General features: G+C 43.9%; 1 protein-coding gene across 4 annotated transcripts in view; it reads left to right on the top strand.

Annotated features, from left to right (window-relative positions):
- The window catches only part of ABTB3 (ankyrin repeat and BTB domain containing 3), a 175,155-nt gene that overhangs the window by 137,075 nt on the left and 18,900 nt on the right, over positions 1–19,180 (top strand). For 3 of the 4 annotated variants that reach the window (XM_072328589.1, XM_072328580.1, XM_072328563.1), the window contains 7 exons: positions 354–377; positions 1,496–1,716; positions 3,362–3,540; positions 14,524–14,629; positions 15,373–15,475; positions 16,915–16,996; positions 17,976–18,044. In XM_072328589.1, the coding sequence (XP_072184690.1) occupies positions 354–377; positions 1,496–1,716; positions 3,362–3,540; positions 14,524–14,629; positions 15,373–15,475; positions 16,915–16,996; positions 17,976–18,044 (784 nt within the window). The remainder of the gene's footprint in view (positions 1–353; positions 378–1,495; positions 1,717–3,361; positions 3,541–14,523; positions 14,630–15,372; positions 15,476–16,914; positions 16,997–17,975; positions 18,045–19,180) is intronic. The other variant, XM_072328572.1, reaches the window with a different exon arrangement.

Genomic DNA, 19,180 nt, shown 5'->3' with positions numbered 1-19,180 from the left:
GGAAGGATACTCCTCGTGGTGTGTTGCAATGTGATGTTTGTTAAATGGTAGCTGATGTGATGGTGGGAAGGAATGCCAGAGACATTCCTTCTGAATTCCTTGTTGACGTATTTCTGAGGTTTGGGGTGAATTGTGTCTGTACTGCTGCAGCCTTCGCTGTCACTAAACAGAGTTCCTGCATCTGTGTTTACTGTAAAGTCCTGTCTGCTTTAATGTTGGATGTTTGCTGCAATTTTTAAAAGAAAGTAATGAAATGAAGCACCTGGCATGCATGATGTTGCAACATTCAGGAGTTTACTGCAGTGCAATGGATTAGTATTATGATCTTCACGTTCCTGCTTTTCTGATTGTAGCCATCCAGAGGAACATAGATACAGGTTAGAGACAGTATCTACCGTCTGTTTGCTTAGAGAAGAGCTGCCAGTGTAACAACATGCTCATGGCATGTCAGGGTGGGTTCAAACAACACTGCCCATCTGGAGCCTGCGAGGGATCTCTGGGAGGACAGACAGGACGACTTGTTGCTGGATTCTTACATTTACTACTCAGGCCTTGGTGCCAGCTGGTCTGAGTGAGAGCCACATGCCTGAGGAGGACTTGAGGCTCTCTGAGGCTTGGCTGCTGCCTGTTTACATCACAGACCCACAACTTACTTCTGAGAACTGGCTCTTACACTCCTACCTCTACACTGCCCACACAGGCTCCCTTCTCTTTCCCTCTCTCCCCAAACCACTCGTTTGGGACACCCCATGGCCTGCTGTCATCCCATGCCAGGTTCTGAGCAGGTGTGGGGAGGATGTCAGAGTATGATGGAGGTGGCATGGTGGCCAGCCCGGCTTCTCTTCTTATAGTTGTGGAAACCAAGAGCAACTCCTTTGAGACTGATGAGCTTACGCTGGTATGAACCTGAAGATACCAAGTCTCTGGCTGAATTTGGGCTTGGTGTGTGATGGCCCAGATTTGATCGCCCAGCCAGAGCAGTCCCTGATGTGCTTGAACCTGCCCTGACTGGCCTTGTTGAATGTCTAGTTGCTCTAGCTTTCCCAAACTGCTTTGAGTGTTAATCCAGTGCTGGTGCTTTCGGTAGCTCCAGACAGCTCCCTTCTCGAGTGGCCTCCTTTGTGAAAGTCCTGAGTGCTTGTCCAAAGGCAATCTAACGTTAACCCGATGGTGGGCCAGGTGCCAGAAGTCATGAGACACGTGAGAGTCACGTTTAGCTCATGGGTTTATGTTCCCACAAATTTCCTACCATTTGTTTGACATCTGTACAGTTGCTGTCATTACAGCAGCATCTTGCAGTTGTGGTCTGGTGGGCTAACAGGTGGGCTAACAGGAGTGGTGCTTGCTTTAGGTCTGCTGTAAACTATTCTGTTAATTGGAGTAATTTCTGACCTGCTTGCTGGATAGGTGTCCTGCACGAAGTATCATCACCACTGACTACTCTCCTGCTCTCTCTTTCCCTGCCTCCTTCTCTGTGTCATGCTGTAATTGCCAGGAATGTCTTCCGTAAGCTACTTGCTCAGCCAGAGAAGGAGAAGAGTGATATCTTGTCTCTGGAGGAGATACTGGCCGAGGGGACTGACCTACCTGACTCTGCAGCAGCTCCGCTTTGTGCCAGCCGCAACAGCAAGGCCAAACTGAAAGCCCTGAAGGAGGCCATGTACCACAGTGCTGAGCATGGATATGTGGATGTGACCATTGACATACGGAGTATAGGTCAGTGCTGGCGCCCTTGCTTCTCTGCCTCATCAGAGATACCGCTTTAAGACATGTGTCTTTCATGTGCTGCTGCTTAAACTGACCGCAGCTGTGCCTGAACTTCTGTGGCGGTGGTAATTGCAGGGGGTTTCCCAGCGGGTTTGTGGGTGAGGATGGGGAAGGTAAGTTCAAATCAGCCCAGGCTTAAAGCCAAGGCTCTCAGAGCTTCTCTAAACTCAGTTAAGATTCCTGCTGCCTAAGCAACTGCAAAATAGGGCAGGCTGCTTTTTATGTCAAATTGTGTGTGCTAGACACACTCTAAGAGCAATCTCTTATTTTCCATCCCTCATCTGGAACGTGATAGGGGATCCCGCAGGTTCCGGGGCCATTTTAGCTCCACAGCATATTCTGCTCTTCAGGACAGCGTAGTTTCTACCAGCAGCCATCTTCACTGCTGCTTGGCAGAGCGTTAGCTAAATCTCTGGGGCAGTGTTTGTCTGCTGCTTCCAACAGCTTCTCTTCTACACTCTGCCATTTTGCAGTCCACGGTTTAAACATCTTTTTTTTCCAAGGTTTATGAGCCTCTGAGGAGAAGAGCAGTGAACTGGCTTTTCAGTGTGCTAACTGTGCCAGCATGGGGCTTGAGCATTGTAGCAGCCTGTTTGGAGTCTGCTTCTTCTCATGGCAAGAGTGGTCAGGAGCACAGGAGGGAATAAATTTGGACTGTGTGTCCATTGTTCTGTGCCTGATCTCCATTAATTTTTCCCCAGAGAGGGGTCAGCGCTCCTGGTGTGCCTTCATGCTGTGCAGCACTCCAGCTCTGAGGACCTCTTGCGTGTGTCAGGGTGTCCATTCTTGGTTTGCCAGGTGCACTGGGCAGGCAGAGCTCTTGGTGCTGAGTGAGAGGAGAAAACCAGAGCTGCTCTCAAGGTGCTGGTCATTTGCTGAAATAGAAGGAAAGTCCTTTTGTTGCCAAATCCCAGCCTTCTGTTTCCTCCCACTCTATTCTGCAAGAACAGAAACTAGGTCACGTCCAGCCTAATGTTTGGAGTACTATATTAACTTTGTGTGTTTTCTCATTCAGTGCAGGGGAACATTTCCCTTTAAGTTCCTAGAGAGTGGTTCTGCCATGACAAACAGCTACTTGAAAAGGCTCCTTAACTCACCCAGTGCTGTGTAGGGGAAATAGTAATGATCAGCAGAGGACACGGGGTAGGGCTTACAACTAAAAGTTGTAGTCTGAAGACCACCAGTTTGAATACAGCTAGGTAGTGACCAAAATCTTTGTTTTCCATTCAGTGGCTCTCCAGGGCCACATTCAAACAAATGAACTCATGTAAATCTAGTTTCCAAAAGGTTTTTGCATTGCAGAGCACCACGACAGTTACCTCAAATTGGCAATCTCAGCAGAGAAGCTGAGGGCTAGATGAGCAAAGAGACCACAATCTTCCCTTAGCACTTGGAGGAGAGCCTCTGTGTATTAGGTCTGGGACGTCTTGATAACCACCCGCCTTCTCAGCTGTGGGTAAATAGGAATTTTATTTCTAGAGTTATTTGGCAGCTTTTGCTTAAAATCTGAGGATTAATACAAGTGAAGATGGAAATTACAGAAGGGCACATCTTTTCTCTGGAGCTGGGAGTGAGCTCTGTCCTCTGTCTATAGGTGTTCCCTGGACACTGCACACATGGCTGGAGTCCTTGCGAACATCCTTCCAGCAGCACAGACGACCCCTCATCCAGTGCTTGCTAAAGGAATTCAAGTCCATTCAAGAGGAAGAGTACACAGAAGAGCTCATCACACAGGGGTTGCCTCTGATGTTTGAGATACTAAAAGCCAGCAAGGTAGGATAAATTATGTATTCTAAAGAAATCAGACTCATTCTGATCCTGTACAACAGAAACTGCTATAATGTTTTTGCACAGTGGCCCCAAAGCTGCTTTAGAGCTGTATAGGATTATTACTTTTGTATTGTGTATCTCATTTTTCTTTACTGTGGAATCATGGGTTAAAAACACACAAGCTAATTACATCTCCCGCTACAACAGCTTAATACTGATGCTAACTGAGGAGACAACAGGAGCTAATGCATAGTGGCAAAATTAAAATCACAAGGGTCACTGTAGCACAACAAGAAATGCTGATAACCAAACCAACCAGAGACTGACTTTACCCAGCTTGTGTTGCAGCACTGTGCAGCAAAGCTGATGCTCATGTTTGCTTTGGATTTATTTAACCCCTCACATGATTTTCTCTTCCCTTCATGTGGGATTGTGACTTCTAAACTTGTGAGGAGATTGGTTTCTACGAGAACACATGCAGAGTGATGTTTTAAAATCCTGTGTGTGTTTCTACTTGCAGCCTCCCCAGGTTTGTTCTTTCAGTTGACATAGTCTTAGCCAGATACATCAGACTAACAAAACCTTTTGAGGGAGGGAGATGCCATTAGGTATGTGAGTAAAACAGTGAAGAGGAGATGATCACTGAGCAGGAAGGAGAGTGAAGGTTGTTTTTTTTCTTATGTGTTAACAGTACATGCTGGTACAGTTTTCTTTGTTGAACTGGGAAGTAACATTTCTCACCCAACTCCACACACAACAGCAAGGAGCAAGTATTTTTAGCACCTACAGCAATAACCTAAATAATATGAAGAGAGTTCTGGTACAAACACACACTACTAAACAATACCAGGCACAGTATAGTTAGTGAAAGCCTACATGGATTTAGTGTATACCGATGCAAAAGAGGGCTTGGAGTACAGTCCTGACCAAGTGCTGAACATTTATCCCAGCAATTGTTCTGATTGCTGCTCCCATGAATTTTTCCTCTGGGGATAGTTTGGTGTTGATTTGTATTGCGTGGGTATTTATGGAGAGTATTTAGAGATATCTTTCAGGAAATCATTCTAAATCCTCAGATTTGTAGTCTGAACTGCCTTGGGTTAATACATGTTCATCCAATAACTAACAGCAAGGTGCTGTTTGTTTTGAAAGCTGATATAAAACTAATCATATTGGAAAACTTAATGGAGATTAAGTTTAGGCTCTGTAATCTAGGATGAGGGATGGCTTTATCTGCGGTTCTCCCGGGTGGCTGAAGCCAAAGCCAATTGGTTTATAGATGATTGTCGTTAGAATAAGTTATTTACATAGGATCATACCTTTTGGAGATGTTTGACTGGGCCATCTGGAGTGTCCTCTAGGAGACAGGGCAGCCAATGAGACTTCTACCTCCTGCTTTGGGTTCACTTAAAAGCTAATGTGGAGGAGTAGGAGGAGTAAAGCAACTGATATATCTTACACACACAGAAAAAGTATGATAAAAAAATCTGTGCTGATCTTTGTTTCCGCCTCTGGGCCTAGAGGAGCTGCCCGTCTTCACTTCTCATGAGCATGCATATTCACAACCACATGCTTTGGACTTGATGATCTTCAAGGTCTTTTCCAACCTGGGTAATTCTATGCACATACAGCGCTTCATATTCTTAGAAAAATAAGGAATCATTCTGGGACACTGTAAGGGCTTACAGGTTGTCTCCAAATGGCATAAATTCTTGCCACAGTCTTGCCCAAACAGTCTTCCACAAAGCTCTTAGAGACTGATAGTTCTCCCTGGTCACTCCATGTGAGTTCAGACAAGGAAAGCTGAGATTCTAAGGATCCGCTTCCCTAGGAATGCTGAGAGCAGATACTGTTCTTTGTATATATCCACAGAATGGAAAGAAATCTCCTTGCAGAGGTACGGAAGGGCTGTAGCTGTGGTTCATGTCCCTCTGTTTCTGCATTTTGTGGAGTTGTCAGGAGAGGAGTTTGATTTGTCTACATGGATGTCCTTTTTCCCATGGGCTGGGAACTTTAAGAGAGATAACAACTCGCACTGAACATTGCAGTCTGTCCCAATACATTTCCTTAATGAGTTTTGCAGGGCAAAGAGTATAAAATAGGCAACTCAAAAGCACAAAGCCACTTAGTGCTCCTCGGGTGATGTAAAACAAGATGTCCCATTTGCTACATATTGTGATGCTCAGTATATTTTAATTGCATGGCAACTTGTACCTAATTGAAATGGCATTTTGCAGTCCTATAAGTAGTCCCAACTATCCTGCAGTCTCAGAACAATTTACAAATATTAATGAGTTGAGATATGGAAGAAGATCTTAGCCTCCTTTTCCGAACAAGGAAACGAAGGTAATTAAACAGGCAGATTTTCAGTGCCTTACAGAGTTGCAATCTCAGCTTCAGAAGCTGTGACAACTTGGCTAAGACAGACATAAGTTTATTATTTGAATAATTGTCTTGAGAGACTCTCTACAGAAATTGCACAGAAACGTAGATCAGATCTCTGAATAGGAAATGGGCCTTCTACCCCAACTCCAACTTGCACTGTAGGACACAATGTTGTCACTGGTTCCCAGGATATGCAGAAAGGGCAGGTACTGTAAGAATGAAAAGACTAAAGAAAAAGCAAGTACTGTCTACAAGGACATGATAGAAGGAATGCCTTTTTCTAACAGATTTTTCCTTTTTTTTTTTTAAACACCCATACCTTGAGGGTCTCAGGGTCCTAATGTGAGAGCTTGTATGAGCTCTGCCACCACCACTGATGTGAGTGTCCCGGAGCCCACTAGGTTGGCATTTGTATGACAATGACAATACTGGAACACAGAGTGGTAACGAGAATTAGCAAATCAGGCAAAACTGCCTGAGCTGTAGTTCCTAGAGTTACTGCCTCTCCTAAAGCTGTGAAATAGGAGGGGAAGAACAGTTAATAAATTGCATTTTGGTCAATCACCGCTGCACTCAAGCCCTGGGGAAAGACTTCCAAAGGCACAAATGAGGATTTGGTTCCCAGCCTCCTGGTGGCTGCCAGTAGGACTGAGCACTTTCATTTCCTTTCATGCCTTTTAAATGTTTTTATCAGCTGCACTGCTCAGAATTGAATTGAGAATGGAGGAATGAAGTATTTCCATGCAGCTGAGGCAAAGCTACAACAACAGGCAGATGGCTTTGCCCCCACTGCTGTCCTGCAGTCAGCCCAGATCCCTGCCAAACCAGAGACTAGATGAGTTGCTCCGGAGGAGGCAGTGGTGATGGAAGGGACATGGAGAGCATTGTTTAGGGCACTTCCCTAAGAGAAGGCAAAATTCAGACCTGAAACTTCCAGTGAAGCTGTGTGGTTCACAAAGGGGATTTGGACCACCGGATGAGGAGGAAAGGCTCTCTCATTTGGGGACTGACCAAATCACTGAGGTAGATGAGCTCACAGACGGTCTGCTTAAAGTAGTTTGGACAGGGTTGCATGTGACAAAAGCTGGAGAGACACTTCCGGGAGCAAGTAGCCCTGAGCTAAACTTGGGCTGCTTGCTCTACAGGGCAGGGTTTGATTGCCTCAAAGATAAGATGACATTGGAGATCTTGTGAAAGAAGAAAACAAGAAGATGCAACTGAATTGCTGCCTGTCAGTATCTGTGTCACGTTCTTCATGGCCTGTGGAATCCCTCCAAACTTCTTACTGGGCCCTAGTTTGTCTATAGCCAAGGCTGATGTTTGCATTGCCTGAGGTTGTCTCTGATCTGAATTGACATCTTGCCCCATGTCATTGTGCCCCATATCTGCTTGACTAGTGACTGTAATTGTGGACTGGAGGCAACACCGAGTTTGGGCCCCTCAAACGAGAATTTAAGAGTCTGGGGGAGGAAGCACACAGATTTATGGACTTGTAGTACCTGAGGTGGGACTGGCAGTTCAGCTGCAGCCATCAGGAAGAACAAGCACAGGGATCTCAGGCCTTACCCTCAGGCACAGAGTAGGCTAACTACATGTGATAACAGCTAGTAGCCATTCCGGTATGATGGTGGGCAAAAGTCAAAGGGAAGAAAACCTGCAGCTGTCCTGAGCATGTCCACATGCATACAGAATCATAGAATAACTAAGGTTGGAAAAGATTTCTCAGATCATCTAGTCTAACCATTAGCATTTGGAAGAGGTTGGTTTTACATTTCCATTCTGAGGCTCAGCTCAGCGTGAGCTTGCATTGTCATTACAATCCGCCAGCTCCATCCATGCAGATGGGCCAGCTCCGTCACCAGCAGTACTGGGTGGTGAGCCAGTTTTGTCCACTGCTTTTTCTGTATGCAGCAATTTAGATCAGATTGTCTATGGCCTAGTTCTTGGAGGAAGAAAAGAATCTTTTAATTTCAAGTAATCTCTAGCACAGCTTTCTCCCTCCCACCCGTGTAACGGGCATGGAGCTGTTATTTGCAATTTCTTCATATACTCTGGGGGAACGTATTGGCAAAGTTTGTTAACTGTATGTTAAGTGCATGTGCTGAAATGTTGTTTGAAGCCCTGCCTGGCTCTGGAAGTGCTTTGCACCAAGAAACCTTAGCTCAGGACTTTGAGTATTACTGCTAGTGTATTGCCCATGGCAAAACCAACTTGAAGAATCATGGGAGGTCCTTCACTGCCCTTTCTTTGTAGCCTTCATCCTTCCCATCAGGTTCTGTCAGTAGTTTACTTTGAAAAATAGCCCATTAGTGAGGTGTTGATTACGCTGTGCATTAAGACTTGATGAAAGGTTGCAGGAAACCGTTTGCAAAGGTGTTTCCTCAGGATTTAAAATTCCTGCTGGGTTTCACACACGCTCCATACGCATCTGTAGGCAGCTGAAGAAACCCGCGGGAATGCACAGAGTTATTTGGGAAGTTGAACTGCTGGAAAAACAGCCATCAATACCACGTTGACAGTTAGTTAGAATAAATAACAGTTTAAAACAATAGCCAGTTTTTTACAATTCCAAAAGGATTCGGGCATGTAGGTATCTTGAGAAGCTTTGGCCTGTTTAATTTAAAAGCCATAGTAATCTCTAGGCAGTGACTTTGCTCCATGTAATCCAGAATCTCCTAGAAGATTAAGTGTTTATTTAATATATCCTTTCAGAAATAGCAATGTGTAGACTCTGTCACAAGTGCATTAACTGTTGGGGAAAAAAAAAAATGTTGATGGCTCCAGCAAAGAAAAAGCAGAAGGAAAGTCTACAACACCTGCCTGTTCTGTTGCAGCTGAATGTTTAGAAGCTGAAGCTTTGGATGGGTGTCCTGTTTCTTTATTGATGTGGTCTTTCTAGTTTTAGTTCCTCTAAAACAAACATCAGAAAAGGTTTCTCAGAGGAACATCAGCAGACTCGGTTTGTGCTTTTGTTCTACAAAGTCCAGGCACAGTGGTCAGCAAACATCATCTTTCCCTGTAGGCCTACACATGACCTGTAACATGGCATTGGAAAATAAAGGAGCTAGGAAATTCTCCTTTGTGTTTCTTGTGTCACAGTGGGTTGAAATGACTATTAATTAAGGTGGGCTTAATGAAATTGGTTTTGCCATATGAAGTCAGACTGTCCTCTTCTGCAGGAAGGGCTTAGGTTACAGGGGAGAGGTACCCTTTAGTGTATTTGTTCTCCAGGTGATGTTTCGCTTTTCTTGAAAAAATAAAATCTGGAAATTGAATATTTTGGCCAACAGTTGGAATACTTTAAGTGAAGAAAAATGCAGACTTCACACGGGAAAGACAGACACACCAAAACCAGTAGTAGGAATAGCCCTGAAGACCTCCACGATCCTAAAATGCCTGCTTACAGGTTCCATGGAGTGGCTGATACCCTCCCGTGTGTTAGCTAATGCTCAGCCTGAGCTCAGTGATTGATCTTCTGGCTGAGACTTTGATTTCTTGAAGCAAGTTTCACTGAAAATTTGCAGTGGTCTGTAATGTTGCCCATTGTCATTTGTAGTACTTCTGTGTCTAAACAGTTCAGAATAACCAGGACGCAAGTTATCCACACGTGTACGTCATGCATTCTCCGTGTGAGATGTGAACGCCAGGTACCAAGTGGCATTTTAATAACCAACTATTAACCGTGTATTGTGTTTTCATAACACAAATTCTTCATACTAACACAGGTTTGATATTTGTTTTTCTACTCCGTCTGCCTTCTAAAATGTTTCCCTGCCAGAGGCAGGAGCCGTTTCTTCACTGACAATAAATAACTGCCATGGATGTGACACCTGCCCTTTTATGGGCTCTCACCCAGGGATTAGACCGTGCCCGGGGATCTCAGCTTTTTACATACAATGCACAGCTGTGATATAAAGAGTCTTTTGAAAGGAAGACTTGGCAGCTTTCCCAGAGCTAGCTGAAGGGCCCATTTGTGCCTTACCTGTGATTAATTCCTTTCCGTTTGTATTTGCAGTGGAATGACTTGAGCCCGGCACTAACAAAACCCATTTTGTTATGCAGTTCACTGCCACTAACTGTGTCTTCAACCTCTGGGGCTTCCCTACCTTTGCAACTGTTGACTAATATGAATTATGTGTGTGCTGCTTAATCATCTAGGAGTGACCCTGTAAAGCGGCATTTAATCAGTTTGGATGCAGCTGGTAAAAAATGAATTTTGCTCGAGGATTATTGCAGAAACATAAGGGAAGGATGACAAAGATTCAGAGAGATGGAAAAGAAAGTCTCATAGCAGAGTTTGAGTGCTTGAGCTTGGGAGGTCTATGAAAAGCCCTCTCCATTGCCTTAGCTCTTATTGACTCTTTACAGGAAGAGGGGAGGATAAGTAGAGGAATAACTCAAAGGCATCCCAGCCCGTTATGGAAGGAAGTTCATGCATGACTCCTCAGTGGATCTGAGGCAGACTTCACTGCTGGAACAGTATCTGGGGACCACATGCAGAACAGGAGACTGGAAGCAGCGCTTCTTCTCTGTGTTTAGCAGAGAGCTGGGTCCTCCCAGCATCCTCAGAACTAGAGAGAGAAAAGCCAGCAGCCCTGTGCCCTGAGCAGCATGGTTTCTCTGCTTGCAGGGCGGTTATGTCTTAAATGGCAAACACTGAACCCAGAATGATGGTGTTATTTTTCTTCTTAACACTGTGTTTATTTTTGTGGCTGTGTGGTAGAGGAATTCAAGGGCCTGGCACTCCAGGGCCAAGTTAGCAAAGAAAAGCCACCTAAATTGTTACCACTGTAGAAGGCAATGAGGCAGAGGTGGCAAGGTATCTTAGACCAGTCAGAATTCTGTCCCCTGGGGTTTGAGTGATCCAGTCAGTGAGGAAACCTGTGAAGAGAAGGCAACTAAAACAGTGTGATCTCGCTGGAAAAGCAAAGGGCAAGACCTTAGCCTAACTTCTGAATCCAGCCTAGGTTTTCTTCTTGAGATTTTGGAGCATGAGCCACCAAGATGACACTTATCTTCCACATACACTGGAGAAAACTGGCTTGGTATGTCCCAGCTGTGTCCAGTACCTTGTAGGACATTCCAGAATGGCTGGACCAGGTTGAACCCAGTCAGAAGAAATGAAGCAGACTCTCCCCTGGGTTGTGCCTCAATCTTGAGGAGCCTTTCCTGAGTTGTGCTGCAGACCTTCATCATCAGAAAGGCTTTCAGGAAAAGATACCCCACCCAGTTCTTCACCTCCACTCAGATCATTCACTCATCTCTGCTCTGGCAACTTGAAAACCTTCAGCTTTGCTTCAAAAGAAATTATGAATTCCTTTCACAGTTCAAGTGTGGGGAATTCCGTTAGATCTTCTCTGAAGAATGCTTTTAAGTCAGGAGGCCGCATGTATCTACAAAGCAAAGTTGCTTGCTCACCGACCAACCCTCTGCAGGAAGCATCATCTCCTTAAGAAGATTCACTGTTGTTCCCTGTTCCCTTTAGCCTATTTGTAAACTACCCCGTGGCTAGGTAAATATTTTCATTATATCCTATGCCAGGCTTTCTTCCTTCGCCCGTTCAAGCAGATGCACATGGAGCTCCCTTTGACGGCAAATGAACGCTCATATCTGAGAAGAAGCTGGCCTTGATCTGGATCTCAGAATTAAGCATCAAGGCAAAATGTTTTCCAGCTTCAAACTGTGGCAAGAAAACAAACAGGTTTGCTTCTCTGGTGCTGATATCACCCCCAACAACTGCTGCAGAGAGCTCCTACAGCTGTTCTTACACAGTCAGCTGGTAGGGTGATGGATAAGCAGGAAAGAATAATGCTCAGAGCTGAAGTGGGTTGGATGTGGTAACTAAGGCAGATTTGGAGCTTCTTGACACTGGTGCATATACGGTGGAATGTCGTCTTCTTTGCTGAAGCAATTCTGATGTACCAGGTTGTGGTCTCCTGTAGTTGTTTCCAGTTGCTTCACAGGCAGCCAAGCTCAACTTGCTCCAAGAGAAACACTGGGCTGAAAAAGCAAGATTTTTTTTCCCCCAGCAATCCAGCTGCAGACTGTACCTTTGACTAAGCATCCCTTTTATCTCTCCTCTTTGCTGCTTCTTTCTGCCTGCCTTATTGGAGATGCCAGTAGGCTGCGGGAAGCAGGGCCATGGCCAGGCCCCTGGAAGGCTTGGCTATGTGCAGATTTGCATGGGGAGCAGTTGTTCTTTTTTTCTTTCCATGTCTTTTTGGAAGAAAACTTGGTATATTTTGTTGGTGATGACTCTAAATGCTTTGTCTTTCTAGCTGAGCGCATTTCTTAAAGCTATCAACAGAAGCCAAAGGTCTCCAACCTCCTGTCTGCCAAATGAAAGCAGTGTCCCGCATGAGAGCTCTGAAGGTCCATGATGCTTAGTGTCTCTGTCTGCTTGATAGCTGCGCTTTCTTTGACTCTTTGGTCCTAAAGTCTCCCTTTCTTTTGTCATTTTTCCCTTTGTCCCATCTTTGTTCTGCACCATAGTGTTCTAAAGCCTCTTTTATGTGAGTGAATCCCACTTTGAGTTAATTAGAGTTCAGTCTACACCAATTTTCGGTGGGGTGGTATGCAGTCAGTGGCAAGTTGGCTGTATAGTGGACTGAGGTCCATATGCTGTGGCAGGGCTCACCACCCATTTCATGCTGAGGAAACTGACAGGCTTCCCAGGCTTGTTGGCATGTGACTTGTCCATCATGCCATTTCAAATTACAAGTGTGGATCCTCTTCCCACCCCTGTGTGGCTGTGGCTGGCTCGTTCCTACCCAGTCTCAGTGCACCTGGACTTCCTGGTCTGCAGTGGGCAAGACCTCTGGCTCCTAACGAGGCAGTGGGAGGTTGATACCTATTTTATTATCAGTGCATTCCCACAGGCACCCGAGGGAGGAGATGCTTTGTCTTTTTTGACGTATGTGTATGTGTAGGTAGGCACTGTTCTTATACCTCTCCTCTCCAGAAGCTTCCATCCTCTCCAGAATATGGTATTAGACTCATCCTGTGTTGTATTTATTGACATCTTAGTGTCTGCCGCCTCCAGCTCAGTGCTACCCTGCTGGTAGGAGCATCCCCCCGGACATGCTCCTCCCTGGCTGACTCAGCCGGCACGGCTTCGGCACAGCCCTTCCGAGCAGAGGAGCAATTGCTCTCTCTGCCCTGTCTGTCTGGAGCTTTCCCCCCATCCCTCCCAATGGCTGAGTCACTTCCTTCTGTAAATCTGGCTTTAAATCTTCCTTTTCTTTTTGCCCTGTGATTCACTCCCTTTGTGAAGTGATTTGCAGAGCTCCAGCTTTGCCGACGCTGAACAGAGATGCTCCTGGGGCACTGCATCCGCGTTGTCCTGGAGCCACAACAGTGAGCCCTCACTGGTGGCTGATTCTATGCCGTGCTGAATGGTCTCTCTTGTTATCAGTATTTCTTAGTATCTCTCTTATCCCAATATTTCTTTCAGTATTATGTCTGATGTAGTAATAGGAGCCAACTTCTGCCTGCAGGCGAGTGCATGTAATTTCCTTTGACATCAGCGTGTGCCTATGAAGGCACAGCTCGTTTCCTTTTCCCACCCTGTTTAATTAGATACGGTGCAAGAGTTATTACAGTATCTCTGCCACTCCTCCTCATCCCTTGTGGGATTTAAGGAATTTCTACTTTTAGAACTGAGCTGAAATGTGCTCAGAGAAGGAAGACTTCAATTTCTGCTTAATAAGCCTGAAGGTATTTTTAGTATAACAGCTAAACTCCTCCATTGTTTATATTGTTATTATTTTACCCCCATACCTGCTTACTTCCTTGGCCTTGGACCGTCTAAGCATCTCATTTTTTCATGGTTTCCCAGTATGGAAGGGAATTGGCAACCAACATGGTAGCTGAAAGTCAAGATACTTCATTTGCAGGAATTAGCTGTGTGTCTCCATTGAATATGAGACGTTCCAGTTACCAGCAAAGACTGGAATAAAACCTGCAAAAACTCTTCAATCCTGCTTTCAGATGTGACTCAGCACTAAGTTCATTTCATTATCATTGAAGGTTAGTCTGGGAAGACCCAAGGATCTGGCTCTGTGAGGTTCTGGTGGTCTCTTCAGAGAAGTGGTGCCAAAACCAATGCCAGGGGCATAAGATCATATTAATGACATGCTTGGGGCTACATGAGAAGCCTCAGTAGCATTCTGTGATGCTTCTGTCATTCTGTTTGTGAGGATGTCGTGCTTAGAAATGTATGCTGGCTGTACAGCTCTGTCTGTTTGGTAACCCCAGTTTCCTAAAACATGAGCAATAACCATTTTCCAAAGAGCAACAAAAAGGTATTTTACATTGAAGTAAGTCTGAAAATGAAGTGAAATGGCTCTCCTTATTTGGAAGGGATGGTGGCTGTTGAGTTTGTTGGGAAAATAAGGCCCAAGGAGAGGACGTTCCATTTTGCCTGCTTCCTACAGGAGATATAACAAACGGTCGTTTATAACAAACACTGAAGTTCTGGTTCTTAATAAAGTTGCAGCAGTCACATTTTTCAGCTTCAAAACAAACAGCTCTTGAGAATAACATAATGTCTTTCTTTGAATACTGAGTTTATGTTGCTTGTGTTTGTTTCCTTTTGCTTAGAATGAAGTGATAAGTCAGCAGCTATCTGTCATTTTCACTCATTGCTACGGACCCTACCCTATTCCAAAGCTTGTTGAAATTAAGCGCAAGCAGACCTCTCGCTTAGGTAAGAACGACTTGAAGATGCTCTTTGGTTCTTTAAGGAGAGCTATGGGAAATCTGCATTGCAGGCTGAGTGTACAAGTCAAAGAAAATGTGAACTTGGAAGGCAGGACTAGAAAAATGAGAGGCCCTGAACTTTGCCTGTCCTAAGCTCCCACTGAAATCAGTAGGACCATCAGATACTGGAGCGGGACTGTAAATCTGAAAAGATCTGAGTTGCTAATGAGGCTGAAATCACAGACTAGAGCCCAGCGCCAACTGTCTGTCTGTATCTCAAACCACTGTGGTTGGCTGCAAGTGACATTGTGATGGCATGGCTCTCCCAGCCCTGCTTAATGTGACCTAGAGAAGAAGTGAGCCAATTTCCAGGATTCTTTTCCCCTTGGCACAAAGGCTTCCCTGCCCAGGGGGAGGGTATTTCTCTGCAGTTTGCTTTGGGGAACAGAGCTGGCAAGCTGTGCCAGCTCCGTGTGGCAGGGCTGGCTGGCGATCATCTCAGTGAAGGTCGACACAGACTTCAAAGCTTTGAATTTCCTTAGTCTGAACTCCATGTGCCTGTCTGTGGGTCTCCTGTTTCAGACTGTCCAAAATAGCTTGACAGGCTCTACTCATTATAAACAATATCCTTTTACACCATTGTCTTCTTTTGTCAAAACAGGAAGATATTATGTACGTTCATGATCTCTTCCAAACCAAATTTATTGGTGGTTTATTTCTTTTTTTTTTTTCCCTTTTCTATAATTCTAGATCCCCATTTTCTTAACAACAAAGAGATGTCAGATGTTACATTTCTGGTGGAAGGAAGACCATTTTATGCACATAGAGTGCTGCTCTTTACTGCATCACCACGGTAAGACGTAGAGATGGTTCTGTTTCTTAGCAGAAATAGAAATTGATTTTGTGTTTTTGTCTTTTTGTTATTGTTAAGATTCTTCAAGGGTTAATGGCTCAATCTTCAAGTTTTTCCTAAGCAGCAACTCTCAGCAGCCTATTTCTGATTAACAAGTGCTCCCATCACTAGATTCCCACTCTGTAAATGCTCCATGCTTCTAGCCATACAGCTGACTTCATTCCACCAAGGCACATTTGCATTGAGCTCATTGCTGCATCCAGGCCTTAAACATAGAGTAGGCTTAACAGTTTGCTTCTTAATAGTCATTTATCCCGTGAGCAGCTAAATCTTGTCTTGCATCCATGTACACAGTCTCTAGGAGGAACGAGTAACTATCACTCAATTCACTGGGTAGTTTACATTTTCTAAATAAAATTAGATGCATATGAAACATCACGCTGTATCAAAAGGCAGTACTTACGGTTTCTTCCCTGTGCTCGGAAGGTTGGGTGTGGGTCACCCAGCTCAACTCAGCCTTCAAGAGTATTCTGCACGTCATGATCACAAATGGTATTTGTACACAACTTTATAATTCAAGATGTGCAAGCACAATCCAAACTTCAGCTCTAAGCTTATTAAACTGCCCTCAAAATAGAGTTTGACACTAATAAGATCAAATCAGTTGTTACCCATATTAAAATGCAGTCATGGTATGGAAGAGGTTACCATCCAGCAAATGCTGGTCTCGATAGATAAACTAAGCTTTGCGCTTCCTCAAGAAGGTCAGATGAATTATTGACAAGAGAAGGGCAGATGTTTCTGATGGTGCACTCACCTTCTAATCAAATGAGAATATCTAGCAATAATTAACTTTAAGAGTGTTTATCTTGAAACCTATGTCTGAATTTCAGGTTTTGATAATCAGAGAAAGTAGCATACCCAGTTTTCTCTCTTATCTCTTCTTATACAACTGTATCAAGACTTTGTAGAAGTAGTAACCTTAGTGTGGTTTTAATGCTTTGTTCAAAACATTTTTGCGGCAGCATAATAGAAATAGACTAGAAATTGATCTTCAAATACAGTAAGTGCACAGTTTTGAAATATTGAAACTTCCTAAACAACCACATTTCCTTCAAGCAAAAAAAAAAACAAACCCAAACCAAAACAAGTTTGATAAGCATCTTTCCGGTATCTGAATCTCCCCTGTGTATTTTTCTTATTGTGGTATCAGAGGTATTTTCCCAACATTTCAAATTGAAATCTCCTAAAAGAGAGGCTTCTTCCTTTCAATTTGAACTTTATTTTGTGTAACTGTCTGAATCCTGATGCATTTCAGTGACAAATCCATTCATTTCAGTGTACTGTTTTTGCAAGAGCTGATGCTGTCCTTCCACGTTACCATAGTTTTCCACATAGATAATTGGGCTGGTATTTCAATCTTGCTCCTTTCTATTTAGGTTTAAAGCATTGCTGTCTAGCAAGCCCTCAACTGATAGTACTTGTATTGAGATCAACTATGTGAAGTACCCCATCTTTCAGGTAAAGTCAGTTCTCACATTGAATTTGAATGGAACATAGAAACATTGTACATGCCCTGTCCAAACGAATACATGTGTATTTGATAAGCATATAGCTCAGAGCAGCGGTTTCATGAGCACAGAATCCATCTCCTTGCATACACTAAGCTGCATAGTGCTATTGATTGCAAATGTCATGCCCAACCAGATTCAATAGCATACATTTCACTTATACAGAGTATGCAGATAAGGCAGAGCATGTCACTGGGAAGTACTTGATTCCTTTTTCTCTTGCTGACTTTTTCTGTATTTAATGGACAGGCTCCCAGACACAGTTCATTTGCTTCTTTAGCAATGTTCTTCAATCAGTTTTTTTTTTTTTTTTTTGCCATGAAAATACAGAGTATTTTCTGTAGCATATACTTGCATATGCTTCCCTTCCCTTGAGTCAGAGCCCAGGCAGTTTCATGTGTTGACTGTTATAGATGAAGATATTTCCCAGCTCATTACAGTGACTTTAAACTTGCTGGAAGCTCACTGCAGAGACATCTTAGTTGTCTTGTATTACAGTGCAAAGCCTCCACAATTATTTATTGTCATCCATGCATGCCCTCACACAGCTGAGTGGAGGTGTTGGTCTCAATACCAAAGGCGGAGTAAAGGAATAACTATTATATATGCTATATTGTCCTTAATAAGTGATGCACTGTATTGGGAAAGACATAGACAACTCAGAATGAATTAATCAGCTTCCTGCACAATGTTTGGGCATCAAGGGAAAGCATGGACAACATGGCTGGCGAGGTTAGGACTACCCATGAGAAAGAACTGTCAAACTGTGCAGAGAGAGAATAACCAAATATATCTTGAAATTAAGAGGATTTGGCCAGTTTTATCTACAAATCCTTGATGCTGAAGAGCCTCTGGTAAAATCTGCAATTTCACCATTTCCTTCGTCCCTTTGACTGTTTTTTATAAACACTCCCTTTGTTTTCTTACAGCTGGTTATGCAGTATCTTTACTATGGAGGTGCAGAGTCACTCTTGATTAAAAATAATGAAATTATGGAGGTAAGATACGTTTATGTTAATTTCAGGGGGAACAGTGCTAAATGGTCTCTTTACCATTCACCCAAGTGTTCATGACAACTGGGCAAGTCATGAGCACTCCCATAAGAGACATCACTGCCTCCCGCTGAGTGCCCAGAGTGCCCAGGTAGAATAGTCATGATCACCAAACAAAATAGTTTGTCTGAAATAAAAATATCTGCTGAGATGATTTGTGATGCTCTTTCAAGGAAATGCAAAGCAGGTGTTACCAGTGTCTGGAAACAATTCCCAGCTGCATAGTACGTTGTCTTCTCTGTCTCTCAGCCCGGTAGTTGAGGTGCTCTGTTGAGTTGGGCCAGTGAGCTTTTCTACAGCACTCTTACTTTTGGCTTATTAGCCCAGGCTTATGTGTCTGTACCTTTCTCAGCAGCTTTAAAGCATCTGATTTGGTTCAATCACTCCAGAGAATTTTTGGGCATGCAACTGACTTTAATCGCAGAAGAAATCCTGCTGGAGTTCAGTTCAATTTCAAGCATATGACTGTCTCATCTTCTGAATAAAACCTTAAGTTGCTCCCTGAGATAATTATTTGCCACTTTCTTACTGGGTGTTGAAGTCCATTGCCATTGTGCCCATTTGCAGTGGCCACACCAAGCTCTCTGGAACTGGTGGAACCTTCAGCATAGTCACACATCCTATATGGATGTTAGGTCCTTCTCTTCCAGATATTGTGCGCTGTCATTACCGTCTTTGATCAACCTAATTCAACCAATTCAACAGAACTAAGATACATTAGAATAAATCTGTGATAGTCACTCAGGAGCTTTCCTGTTGACAACTAATAGTAGCCAAAAGGAACACAGGACAATAAATGCTAAAATAAGAGCTACTGCACCCATGATCTTTTATTGTTGCCTATATCAGTTAATCTGTCCCTATCATAGAATCATAGAATGGCCCCATCCAGCCTGGCCTTGAATGCCTTAAGGGTGGGGACATCCACAGCCTTGCTGGGCAGCCACCACTATTGTTTCGCCACCCTCACAGTAGAGAATTTCTTCCTAATATCTAGTCTAAATCTGACCTTGGTTTAAAACCATTTCCCCTCATCCTATCACTATGTGCCCTTATAAAAAGTCCCTCCCCAGCTTTCCTGT

Source organism: Excalfactoria chinensis, chromosome 1, assembly GCF_039878825.1.
Source record: "Excalfactoria chinensis isolate bCotChi1 chromosome 1, bCotChi1.hap2, whole genome shotgun sequence".
Classification (NCBI taxonomy): Eukaryota; Metazoa; Chordata; class Aves; order Galliformes; family Phasianidae; genus Excalfactoria; species Excalfactoria chinensis.
The sequence above is the reverse complement of the archived record's forward strand: the minus strand, read 5'-3'. Positions and strand labels throughout refer to the sequence as shown.